Source organism: Pleurotus ostreatus (genome assembly GCF_014466165.1).
Source record: "Pleurotus ostreatus strain PC9 chromosome Unknown scaffold_8, whole genome shotgun sequence".
In the NCBI taxonomy this organism is placed as follows: Eukaryota; Fungi; Basidiomycota; class Agaricomycetes; order Agaricales; family Pleurotaceae; genus Pleurotus; species Pleurotus ostreatus.
In genome coordinates this window covers 2,245,234-2,257,984 of record NW_023503163.1, presented here as the reverse complement: position 1 = coordinate 2,257,984, position 12,751 = coordinate 2,245,234, and the positions used below count along the sequence as shown (strand labels likewise).

The following is a 12,751-nucleotide window of genomic DNA, read 5'->3' as shown; positions in this document are numbered from 1 at the left end:
AGAGAGTTTGTGAGAGTCAAGACGAAAGTTACAGCACCGTACTCGCAGAGTCGAAAGTGACTATGATCGTGGGAAATTCAGAAAGGGCAATTGTGATGACATAAGCAACTCCATAGATATGGGTGGTACCCAAGCGGTGCCCCGGGCCGGTACCTACGAAGTGCGAGCGAGTAAATTTGGTTTCAGACTTGAACACAAATCGCTATCCACCTCAAGTCTGAGCCAGATGCGTGGACACGTTGAGTCTCGAGGCTTGAGCAAAGTTGGCCAAAATGGACAACTAGGTGCGTGAGGATTTCTTTATACCTCGAAGGCTGCCTTCATCGGGATTATCACGCATACAATGCCAGGACGGGAACCAGTATGTCCACTCGAGTGCTCTTTGTTGAGGCAGGATGAAAACCCCATCCACGGGCGGCTTTCATATTGTAGCATGGGCGTTTGCGAGCAACTCGTAGACAACTCCACGGTCGCGAGACGGTGAGCGAGGGAATCCGACAAACTAGCTCGTGTCGGCAAGGGCGTCGCCGTTCAAGATCATATGCGCACAAAGAATCGATGGTGAGCGTCCAGGCCGGCACACATACCAAAGAACTTGACATTCAATCATCAAGCAAAACTGAATGCTCCCGCGAAATCTGGTAAAACACCCTTCGTTTTGACATGAATCGGAAGCCAAGCTGAAGGAGCGTCGAATAGACATGTCTGAACGGCACTGACTGAGAGGAGACAATGACAAATCACGGACGCGGAGGTCCAGGATTGCTGAACCAGAGAGGACACGGATGTAAGCCTTCATGTTCAATCCTCAGTGACGACAACCGCCTGAATTCATCCATAGACCAGGAACGCAGAGCATGCTACTCTCCGCTATGTCTACAGGCGACAAATAGAATGGTGATTGGTGACATTCAGCAAGTAGATTGGCCCGAAGTAGCGGAATTTTTGTGATCATTGTTGGCAGCACCAAGCTTACTTTGACCCTTGTAGTCCACGTACAGCAAGGATGCCGTGGTATCACTGGGAAGATTCCAGCAGTAGCTTCAGGCTCGTTCAGACATCATTAGTCACTAGCCAACAATAGACTCGATGGAGGAGACTTGGGTTGACGGAGACAGCAATGTGCAAGATGTCAACTCTCCATGAATTGCCCCCGCTCCCGTGCAGTCTAGGCAGTGGCTGCAAGCCTGTACACGCTCATATAAAAGCCCTTTGCAAACGGTTTGTGATCTTCAGCAACCTCTGTCAGCTTCTACAGTGAGTAGCGTTCATCTACTAACGGCGACCGCTTCTGACTATCTCGCTTTTTAGGCCGTCAAACCCCTGCTATTCCTCGTTGGTTTTTCTCCTCTTTGCTAATGAGACTGTGACCGATTTATTTTGTTCAGAGTCGACCATGCGTCCTGCCTTCATCGCCATCGCTCTCGCTGCTTTCGCACTCGCCCGTCCTTTCGATGGGGATTCATCGAACGTAGTTGCCCGCGCTGAGGATGACGGCATTAAGGAGCAATTTAAAGCTGCCGGCAAAGCTGTCGGCAAAGCTGCCGTCACCGCGGCTGCTCCTCATGCCAAGGCCTTCGCCGGCGCAGTCGCTAGTCATGTTTGCGACCACGTCAAGGCCAAGCTGGGCGCCAGAGGCGTTGATGGCATCGACGTTGACGCGGCCGTCGACGCTGTGGCTGAAGAGATGTTCGCAGAATATGTGGCTGAGCACCAGATTGAGGATAGCTCCGACGGCCTGTGGGACGCTATCAAGAAGGGAGCCAAAACACTCGCCACACATGCGGTTAACAAAGGCTGTGCTGCTATCGCCAACAGTACTGGCGATGGGGCTGCTCCCGCTGATGCTCCCGAGGAAGCCCCCGCCGCTCGGTAGTTGGATGATAGAGGTCTCTAGTACATAGTTGGTATGGTCAATTTATCAACTATCTACTTGCACAAGCTTGAGGTCGTGGTCTACAAGTCGACAAGACACTTGGCAACTTTGAATGTTTGGTTGCCTCGTCCGACAGTGGATGAAATATAACAAAATCTAGCTATGACCCGCTGTGACACAGTTATAATATCGCCCAATGGCCAATAGTCGCTTCTCCAAGCTTATCGTTCTAATCATATTTATGCTCGCCCTCGCAGCGGAAATCACATACGTATATAGAAGTATATTACACGCCGACGTATGAGTTACAAGACCAGCTAAAGACCTAGAGCTCAATTCACGTATCTCAACGTGTCCAAAACTACCCGTGGCCGCGTAGTAGGTTGGCGGAGCGGTCAATAAAATATTGACCGTGAGAAGAACAAACTTGACCTTCGCGTTCTGATCTGCAATTCTCACCCATTTTGATGCCCTTTTCAAAGTTTCCATTGAGAGTCTTTCAAGTCGGCCATATCCTGGAATCGAACGGCATGATATGGGATTCTTCTCGTCACGGAAGGACGACCTTACCACATCTCCCGAAGACAAGTCAAAAGTCGTTCAGGTCATCCGCTCACGTTTCGTATGTTCTTAGTTCACATGCAATTGATGGCCTGCCACAACCTAATCTCTATTCTGTAGTATGGTAAATCCAAAACAAAGGAACGCGAAGAACCCGATGCGTCTTTCTCGACGGCACCGTCTCCAGCCCAGGCGTTGTCACCGCTCACTCGTCGGCCCACGACTGCCAAACATGCAAACAGACCGGCCACGACATACGAGAACACTGGTAGTACCAGTACCGCACGGCCAGCGACGGTGTACCAAATTGATATCACTAGTCAGTCGCCACGCGCCCCCCTTCCCTCCACCACACTCCGGACACCGAAGATCATACCGACAGAATCGCCCCATAAGACGGATGCTGTCACGTACGCTTGCATCTCATTTCTTCGGTCCTAAGCTCACTCCCCAACCGCAGGGTGACATTGGCGCAGCGGCTTGACGAGTTGGCGAAAGCCAACTCAGACGGTCTACTCAAGTGAGTCAGCAATCAATATATTTCGGCCGACGATTAAGGTGCCACAGTGACGAGGAGTACCGGCTGCTGCGTCAAGATTTGTTCCAGCGATTTGCATCTGGTTCTACTGTCCCGACAGAGGCTGCCATCGTTCCAACTTCACGACGAAGGGCTGGAACGGGGACGACCAGTAGATGTGAGTCCTCAAGTGGCCGTCCGAGCTATTCTGACTCCATTTCTCAGCATCTATCACCACACCCTCTCGTCCCACCTCCCAATTTCATGTTGACACCACCCGAAGTCCGTCAATACGGTCCAAAGGGTCTGTGTCCTCCGGCATGGGTAGCTTCTTCAGCCGAATCACCGACTCGCGACCTCGGTCCAACTCGAAAGACCACAGCGACGTTTCTAGTGTCTATTCGGCACAGTCCAACATATCGAACACATTCCACAGGCTCCTTACACGAAAGACAAGCCAGTCGTCGGTGGGCACCGACGCAGGCGACGCCGTATCAATCACCTCGCGACGCACAGACCGAAGCCATAATGATAAGATGGGCGTATCACGCTCTACGACGAGTGTGAGACGCATGGCTGCACCGCCATCCGCCTTTTCTCTGCGCATAGGGCAAACAGAAACCCCCCCTTCCCCAGTAGTGGGCGTTGGGGTAACGAACATCTTTGATGAAGCTAACTTAACGACTTCCCAGGATATCCGCAAGGAGATTCTGGCCGTGGAGTCGGAGAAGAGGCGGCTGATGGACTCGTTCAATAGTCTCGAGCTGAGGGTGCTCACGCAGAATCAAAGGCGGGGCACATCGCGTGCTCTAGGCGCACCTACCAGAGATATTTTCGGCGAGACAGGCTCTTCGAGCGCTAGTCTTCGGACTGTCGATCGTGGCGAGAGCTTGCGGAGGAGAGTGTTAGATACTGACGCTGTATCAATACGCTCGGGTCTGTCTACCTCGCCGTCCCTTGCTCGTTCCGCTGCAAGTTGGAGAACTCGATCGACAACACGAACGGGAACGGGTCCTTCCTCCATTGCAGAAAGTTCTATCCGTCACAAGAACTCGAGACGAGCCCTTGAAGAAATCCCGCCTCTCCCTCCGCTCCCCGGAAAGCTCCCAGTGTCCGGGTACCTTGGAGTACCTAGTGGCGGTAGCAACTCGAGTCATTCTCCTACCAGTCTCACTGCCGACAACTCCAGCTTCCTAACTCTGGATACCCTCCCCGAAGACGATGTTCCGTCGGTGACTGACGAAATGGACGAGATCAAGCGACGACGCGAAGAGGTTGCCGCCCGCTACGAGGCTCGACTTGAATATCTTCAAGCAAAACTCAAGGGTGCCCAGCTGCATGAGAAGTTACTCAGAAAATGATGATGTTACGTCGAGTTCACGTATTTTACATTGTAATTGTTAGTATGCCCCTCCCGTTATCGTGGGTTCATTTGAATAGGGTGACACTACTGTATGTCTATAAAGCGAGCATACTCTACTTGAAACTACTTACTCTAATCGATCACAGTTTAGACGAAGCGCGAGCAGCTTTCCTCGCGTTGACTTCGAAAGGAACGGTCAACGCCATCTGGGTTGCTGTGGCCAGGCAGCGTTGTTTATCTCTCCACCCATCTTCAATGGAACCTTCCCCAATGTTGGCTGGTGCCGTCCAGACCTCGACGTAGATATCATGGTGTCCGGACGGCTCATTGAAGTAATTACCCTTCGAATACAAGCCCACCGTACGACTCGCATACTCCCCCGTCTTGGGTATCGGGTATTTGAACTCAATCGCGAGCATCATTGTTGGGAACCAGCTGTACTGCCGGTTAGGTGGAATTCGAAGCACGTGAAGTGGTTATGACATGGCATAAGCGTACCTGTGTGGCAGTCCGACGTTGTCGACGCCAGACATGATCATGGGTGTGTTGACGAACATGTCGACTAGGAACGCGAGTGATGAAGCTGTTATCCTCTCATCCTTGCCTGTTAATTCAAACCACGTTCCCCACTGAACACCGCCACCGCCAACCCTCGCAGTCCGCGTACCATTTTCCTCCCGCAGTTCTGGCTCATCAGTCCATTTTGTATGTTGATGAAATCCGAAAGCGGTGGACATTGGTAACTCCGTTGCGTTGGATGGATGGTGGTGCAAGGGGAGATGGCGAGCGTACTTTGAAGGGGGCGCCATGGCAGCTTTGAGCCCGTCGTGTCCTGGCGTCGCTTCCTCAGGCTCCATTACGCCGAAGATAGCATGTACGATAAACTTAAGCTGATCCTGAGAACGTCGTCGCGTCATTATCAGTATGCAGTGAATCTAATAATGAACGCAGTGGAACTAACCGCCTGTACGAAATCCGCGAGGACGTTCGTGAATCCTTTCCCGGATCTCAGGATGCGGATGTGCACTTCAAATGGCGCAACTGCTGTGGTTCGGAGATAATGTGCGGTGACATGGATAGGGTCGCGGTGAGACGTGGTCGACTGGCGTTCTATGCACGCCTGCAAAGCGAGAGCAAGAATATACCCTGGGAGAATGTCAGCCCACTGGAGTGTGAGATAAAACATGCTAGAGAAGTCTTCTGACCTCCATTGGGGACACTGACGGGAAGTCAATAGTGCGGTGCGTAAGGACGGGCGAGTGGACCTACGCTCCGATGCACCAATCGGGATCCACTTCACCCTTGAAGACTTTGACGTCCCCCGCGTCTCGGAGATACTCTACAGCGATGGCTTGACGAAGGGTGGGCATAGTTTGGTAGGTACCTGTCCCTAAGCTTGGGCATACCTCATTTTATATATGACCGGGTACCGGTAACAAAAGACCGGCCCCTGTCAAGCTTACAACTAGGTTCGAGCCCCTATCTTGATCGATGAGAGAAATTTAAAGTAGATTAGATTAATCTCGGTGGATCTTGTAGAAGGGAGACACATCTATAAGGAGGAATAAATTATCACCGTTCAAGCCTCCACATAACTTGGCAGCCTGGCCTCAATCTTTCAGCTACTCAAGATTCATGTACTTCTGTATCGTAGTAGCAATTATCCACGACTTCCTAGCTGTGTTGGCTCAGTTTCAACCTTGAGTCTGTCAGAGTCTGTTTAATGATTTCGATTCCGCACTGGAGCAATGTATTATTTCCCTTCGGCTTCGGGAACTATCTCTTCTTTGATGATCCACATCATCGACTCTAACTCCAGAATACATACATGCCCTTGTCGCTTGCTTGCGGATTCTTGCGGACAACGCTCGTCGTCCAACCAAATACTTCGGTTTCGTGGACAAACCGTGGACAGGGTCTCACGATCACGGTCTCATCCAAGGCCCGGTTGCCGGTACACATGTATTACGATTATAATTAGGTCCCCCACGCCGACAGAAGACATGACCTCCTTCATCATCGACGCTCATTTGAACCGGCCTCTCGCATGGAACACGGAGTCGTCCTGCGCTTTCTGCAGGATAGTCAACGATGAAATCCCGAACTTCCGCCTGCATGAAACAGACAAGGTGATCGCCATACTGGGTAATAGCCTCATGCTCTAGCAGCCTGGCGTCGATTGATCATAGCTGATTCATTATTCGATGTGACCTTCTTGTACTTTTGTTTGTGTGCTATGCGCTACGCAGATATCATGCCGCTGCGTCGAGGCCATGCGCTGGTTATACCGAAAGTACACTGTTCGCGAATATCGGAGCTCCCGTCTGAGTACGCCGCTGCTGTAGGAGAGGTTGTCTCTAAAGTCGCTAATGCTCTGACGAAAGGTGCGTCCGACGCCCCCAATATATTCATGTGAGGATGCGACAAGGAATAACACACTGTCAAGCTCTAGACAACAGCGGCTTGAATGTCGTTTGTAATCAAGAATACGCCCAAGCGGTGCCACATGTGAGAAACCCCTCTTTGAAGCTGAGAGCACCTCCTAAATTGCCTATTTCTATAGGTACACTATCACATCATACCGGCTCCGATTCTCAACGCGTCCCCTCCTGCGCCATCAACTTCCGGACCCCTCTCCCACAGACGTATGCACCAAGCAGAATTCGAGAAGCGGGACGAGTTGGATGATGAGGACGCAGAGGCATTGGTGAAGGGGATACGGGCACATCTGTAGTCCAGCGCGAGCGGAAGCTGGTGTCTACTACGCGTTGTGACTTCGAAATATACGACAGTGCACCCTACTCAACCGTTGAATACACCGTGAAGGGTGAGCGATGTTACCTCACCTCTCGTGGAGGATATCGTTCTGCTGGTCGAGCATTTGACACGGCGCCCACTTGACGGGATCCCACTTCGTCCATCCCCACCCCTCCTTGATCTGTTCGAATCCAGCCGGATAACTTGGGGTTGCATAGGGGAATGAAGAGAAGTGGTCGCACCTCTGGCTTTTTATGCGGTGCGATCACGATTAGCCACTTTGACTTTGTGCTGAGTTCCCACAGGAGCGCGAAGAGCTCGGATGGGTCTTCGATGAGGTGGAGCGCGAAGGAGCAGAACACCATGTCGATCGGTCGCTTCTCTACGGCGGATGAATGAGGTTCTGCATCAGTGGTTGTGACCGGGGAAGGTGAAGATATTTCATTGGAGGCGGCAGCGATTGGGGGTACCGCTCCTTCAGCTATCTCACGAAATGACAACGAGGAGCACAATCTAGAGGTTCTGAGACGATAAGCTTCAGACGTATACTACAAGCGCCGTCAACCATGAAGCCTTCGACCCCGCAAAGAATGATCTACTGACTGGATCAGCGGCTAGTATCACGGGAGGATGTGCGTCGGCGGGAAGTGACGGCGGGACAATCCCCTTCCGTCGGGGTTGGACTTGGCCAGAGGGCAGCTGAGATCCACTACTGTTTATGTTTGGCGATGTACTTTGCAGTTTTCCGATGTGCCACCACTCCAGTACCGAGATCGTCACTTCCCCACTGTTCAACAGTTAGAGAGTTCAGATAGTTTATCAAGCGCATTATCACCGTACCTGCCTGAACTGATTCAGCCTTCGGGGTTTTATACGCTGGAATCGACGCTCTCACCACAGGCCATATCAAAAACCAGAGGAGACATCAATTTGGCATCTGCGTCTGGTTGGTTTCCCTCATGTTCGTACCATCTGTATTCTGTTAAGCTTCGGTGTACGAAGTTGATTTTGTCGTCCATACTTGTTCATCCAGTGGAAAGTACAAGCCTTGACTCCCGGAAAATGGGGATTCTTGTACGTCGCACCCACTCTGCGATAATACTAGTCAATTTAGGATAGAGTTTCCTCTACTACGCCAATTCGAACTCGCCTCGTCTACACCGTACTCTCCGTAGTTGTCGCGCATAGAGCTCGATATATTACCGGACGACGAGACTCGTTCTCCTCGAAATCGCGACATGTGCATGAGGATTCAAGCTCACTTGTGACCCTGATGGTAAAGTCCAAAGGCTTACCCCTGTCATTAACAGCGTGTTCTCCCAAGGGGCTTGTCAGGGGCCGTAGCCCAGTTATAGTTGTGTGTTCTAGTGGACCCGTCACTTTTCCTTGGTCGTGAGCCAGATAATCGCTTTTAGGGTAGTAAATGGTAGTCCCCTTGAGGTTGTGTAGTTCTCGAGTTGTATTGTACAATTATCACTGCCCTCCAACATTCTCGTAGTGCCCACAATGTTCGACTAGACTACCATTCAAAGGTAGCTTACACATTCACATATCTACCACTCTGTTGATTCTCAATTTATCCTATGCTTGGCAATCCAAATTTCAGGCATCCACTACCTTACTTGCCCAACTGGCTACTCTACAAGCTTCGTTCCATTGCCTCCTCGGCACAAGCTCCACAAGTTTTTGTTTCGCTGTGTGCACGGTTGAGTAAAATTAATTTCGAGTTCATGTTCCACTGAGACCGGACACCGATACCTACGTTGCTTCTGCTGTCCTTTCATCGCATAAGGGGGGATCTTCAAAGAGCGCTTGAAGCCCCTGGTGCGACCTCAGGGGCGCCCGACTATTTGCCATATGTGGCGGCCTCTTCGATCACGCTCGAGTCCAGCCGAACATTGGAGACGTCCTTCACTCCCATCAACGATTCTCAAGCTCACGGCTTTTAGATCCTTTCAAGGATGTCGTATCCCCCAGAGGACAGCGGCTCGCCACCGAACCTCTCATCGACGCCCACGCCCACGAGCCATATGCAAAGAAACGTGAGCTATGGGTCGCAGTGGTCGCCGGCGGACACGCCTCAGCACCACCACCAAGGCACGTCGTATTTCCCTGCCAACACGTTGCCAACCACATCGAGAGCTCCACCTCCGATTCTAGTCCGGAGTTCTTCAGCGCATTCCGCAAGACGGGCCCACAGAAGCACGAGTGTCAGCAGCTCGCAGGCCACTGGTCGCGGGCAGAACGAGGACGACGTGCTGAGTGAGCTGGATGAAGAGGGTTCACAAAGCTCGCCTTCACGTCGCAGACGTGCGCGAGATCAAGAGGCCGACGTCGAGGAAGAGGAAGAAGAAGAAGAGGAAGGCGATTCACATAGCGACTCGGAGAGGGAAGACGACGACCCCATTACTCTAAAGGACCGACAATCCCTTATCAATGTAGAACACCCATTCGGTCTCCCGATTTGGAAGCCGGCTCTTTACAAAAAGTCCCGTTCGGTCACTCGCCACGCTGACGAGGCCCTTCATTCGGTCCCTTCGGCTCAGGCGGAGCGTCATCTACTTCCTGGAAACGTGTTCTGGACGATTGCCTTCGGCTGGTGGCTTGCTGCTGTGTGCCTGGTGCTGTCGGGCTTGCTTTACCTCGTTCCCAATGGTGGAAAGCAGTACTCGTCACTGATATATGGACTTGGCTGGTATTTGTTCTGGCCGTTCGGTAAATACGTAGAGGGGGATTTGGAAGATGAAGACGTCCATGTCGAAGGTGATGAGGAATCTGTCAACGATAGACGATCAAGCAATGCCTCGGACGCGCCGACACTCCGGGCCAATGGAGATGCGCCGTCAGCATTCCACACGCAAACTATGTCATGGAACCCGATAATCACCCCCTCAGATGAACGTACTACTCTTCTGTCAACTACCCCGACATCCTATGGTGTTGCGCCCCAACGCCAGGCGTCTGATTCATCCAATGGCTCCGTCGCGTTTGCTAAAGAACTCCGTGCCAGGAGTGTGCTGGCCACAGCTTGCTTCTGGCTGGCATTCATCTGTATCATCGCCCCCCTCATGCTCATCGTCTGCATCTTCTGCTGGGCTCTCGTGATAACCGTGCCAATGGCGAAGCTGAACTGGGCTCTGATCAAGCATATATTCCACCGACCACATTCTATTAGGTTCTGTGCCGCACCCCAAATGTTCTTATCCCAGACAGTCGCTCCGTCTGCCAGTACCGATGAGGTGACAGCAGCGGAGGCCCCTCCTACAGCCATCAAACACCCGAGACTCTCCGCTGGTCAAGCCGCGCCATCAGGTTCATCCACCGTGCTGCTTTGCACATACCGTGCTGTTGGTTGGAAGTACTACAAGTACACTGTTGGGGGAGTCAACATCCTCTTTGTGAATCTCATTCCCGTCGTATTTTTCGTGATCTTCTGTGGCTTCGTTATCATGCCCATGGTTGAGAGGAGGGAGCACGAAGGGAAACATGTCCCTCCGGTTCTCGCCGCTCTGGGTTCCCAAGCACTCATCTTTGTCATGAGTCTGCTTAGCGTCATTCCTCTATCGTACTTCATCGGTATGGCCGTTGCATCGATCTCCGCGCAGTCATCTATTGGCATGGGTGCCGTCATCAATGCTACCTTCGGTTCCATCATTGAAATCATCCTCTATGGAATTGCTCTAACACAAGGGAAGGGCCATCTTGTTGAAGGTTCCATCGTTGGGAGTTTACTTGCCGGGGTTCTGTTGATGCCGGGGATGAGTATGTGCAGCGGAGCGGTTCGAAAGAAGGAACAGAAGTTCAACGCGAAGAGCGCCGGGGTAACAAGTATGATGTTAATCATGGCCATCATTGGGGCTATGACGCCCACGCTGTTCTACCAGACTTACGGCAACGTGAGTTCCGACTTGCACTCATGCTATAGAACTGTGACTTACCCTGTCCGTTGCAGTTCCAACTCGTTTGCAATGGATGCCCTGAAGGAGGTTCAGACGGACGTCCGTGGATTTGTGACCATTGCTACTATCAGCACCCTGACCCAGTTGATGATCCTTTTTATCAATCCACTGTGAAATCTCTCATGTACTTCTGTGCCGCAATTCTGTTATTTGTGGGTACAAAGTTTGATTTCAACGCAATTGCCCTTACTGACTTCGCATCTAGTCTTACTTGGTCGGCCTCTGGTTCTCACTGCGCACGCACGCTACCCAAATTTGGCAGAATCCACAGCAACTGCTGCAACCCTTGGATCTCCCTATCCACAACCGGTTGTCTATCTACCAGAAACTACTTCCTTCAGACCAAAGGCGACCGGGCTTGCATCACAAAGCAAGTACAGTTACGAATGAACCACCTTCCCGCTCTCAAACGCCCGTCCCTCGCGAGTCTTCCCAGCCTTCTTCATCACGCATACCGGCTACTTCCCCTTCCGTTCCAAGGAGAGTTTCTTACGCACCAATCCCATCCGCACCACACCTCGGCTACACACCCGTCTTGGAGACTGTTGATCAGACAGTGAAAGCTTCCGGAATTGCGCCTGAGAACATGAACGCCGACGATTTCACGAGAGCTGTGGCCGTTGCGACCGTTAGTGCCCTGCGACATCAGCAAACTGCACAGTCCCCGGCTCGGTTGCGTAGTTCCTTGGAAGGCGAAGGTGGTAGCGGCCATGGCGGTCACGATGCGCCGGCTTGGAGTCGTACAACGAGTGCTAGTGTTTTGCTTGCATGCACAGCATTGTATGCAATCATTGCAGGTGAGTTTCATGTTCCCAAATTAGGCGACGGAACTCAGTAGCGTCTGTAGAACTATTGGTGGATGTCGTCGATGTCATCTTGCAAGGTTCGGGCATCGATGAGAAGTTCTTGGGTGTGACGTTGTTTGCCCTCGTGCCGAATACCACTGAATTCATGAATGCTATGTCGTTCGCGCTGAATGGGAATATTGCACTGAGGTAAGGTTCGTTTCTTGGGGATGCCACGACCAACTTAGCTAATCCCATTGTAGTATGGAAATCGGCTCGGCCTACGCTCTGCAAGTCTGTTTGTTGCAGATCCCCGCAATGGTCGCTTTCTCAGCTTGGTATTCGCCTGAACACATGGGAGAGATTGCTTATACCTTCACGTATGCCTTCCCTTTTCCTGTTGGCTGTTTGAAAGCTCAACTGATTATTTTGTGGCAGGCTCATCTTCCCCCGTTGGGATGTTATCGCGCTGATACTGTCAATGTTTTTGATGACGTACACGTACATTGAAGCAAAGAGCAACTACCATCGTGGAAGTATCCTCATACTCAGGTACGTGTTCATGTTTTCCCGCCATCCGTCGTCGGCTAATGTTCCCCCTTTCCTAGCTATCTTGTCCTCGTTGCCGGGTTCTATTTCGCCCCACCCTCACTCGCTGACGCCGAGGGAGGTCCGCTCTCGACCACCGTGTCGTCGATCCCAACGCAAACAATCACAGAATCCATCCGCTTGTTCTTCAAGACCTTGCATTTCGGTGCCTGATTTGACGCATCCATTAGTTACTCACAGATTTGCCTTCGCAGTACTGATAATTACTTACTTTGCACGCTCATACATTTGATACCATTATGAAAGATTGTTGTTTCAACGCCTCGTTTCATTTATTACATGACAATCAATTATATCCACGGACAAAAGTACATACAGTAGCAA

At 51.6% G+C, this 12,751-nt stretch overlaps 5 protein-coding genes across 5 annotated transcripts; 3 read left to right on the top strand and 2 right to left on the bottom strand.

Annotated features, from left to right (window-relative positions):
• Positions 1 to 1,396: 1,396 nt before the first annotated feature.
• PC9H_011077 (uncharacterized protein) lies at positions 1,397 to 4,315 on the top strand (the record flags this gene model as incomplete). The annotated part of the gene is made up of 6 exons (XM_036780562.1): positions 1,397 to 1,872; positions 2,381 to 2,498; positions 2,558 to 2,847; positions 2,898 to 2,957; positions 3,005 to 3,132; positions 3,180 to 4,315. 6 exons carry the CDS (start codon positions 1,397 to 1,399, stop codon positions 4,313 to 4,315), a joined length of 2,208 nt encoding a protein of 735 aa, XP_036627945.1.
• A 142-nt stretch (positions 4,316 to 4,457) lies between these two features.
• PC9H_011076 (uncharacterized protein) lies at positions 4,458 to 5,687 on the bottom strand (the record flags this gene model as incomplete). Its single annotated transcript, XM_036780561.1, has 5 exons — positions 4,458 to 4,752; positions 4,816 to 5,213; positions 5,279 to 5,463; positions 5,523 to 5,536; positions 5,587 to 5,687. 5 exons carry the CDS (start codon positions 5,685 to 5,687, stop codon positions 4,458 to 4,460), a joined length of 993 nt encoding a protein of 330 aa, XP_036627944.1.
• Positions 5,688 to 6,320: 633 nt separating this feature from the next.
• PC9H_011075 (uncharacterized protein) lies at positions 6,321 to 7,051 on the top strand (the record flags this gene model as incomplete). Its single annotated transcript, XM_036780560.1, has 4 exons — positions 6,321 to 6,462; positions 6,567 to 6,701; positions 6,764 to 6,825; positions 6,881 to 7,051. 4 exons carry the CDS (start codon positions 6,321 to 6,323, stop codon positions 7,049 to 7,051), a joined length of 510 nt encoding a protein of 169 aa, XP_036627943.1.
• Positions 7,052 to 7,159: 108 nt separating this feature from the next.
• On the bottom strand, positions 7,160 to 8,103 carry PC9H_011074 (uncharacterized protein; the record flags this gene model as incomplete). The annotated part of the gene is made up of 6 exons (XM_036780559.1): positions 7,160 to 7,255; positions 7,317 to 7,622; positions 7,678 to 7,853; positions 7,915 to 7,923; positions 7,970 to 8,046; positions 8,096 to 8,103. 6 exons carry the CDS (start codon positions 8,101 to 8,103, stop codon positions 7,160 to 7,162), a joined length of 672 nt encoding a protein of 223 aa, XP_036627942.1.
• Positions 8,104 to 9,035: 932 nt separating this feature from the next.
• Positions 9,036 to 12,580, top strand: PC9H_011073 (uncharacterized protein; the record flags this gene model as incomplete). The annotated part of the gene is made up of 7 exons (XM_036780558.1): positions 9,036 to 10,970; positions 11,027 to 11,185; positions 11,239 to 11,830; positions 11,881 to 12,028; positions 12,082 to 12,198; positions 12,257 to 12,370; positions 12,427 to 12,580. 7 exons carry the CDS (start codon positions 9,036 to 9,038, stop codon positions 12,578 to 12,580), a joined length of 3,219 nt encoding a protein of 1,072 aa, XP_036627941.1.
• Positions 12,581 to 12,751: the final 171 nt, after the last annotated feature.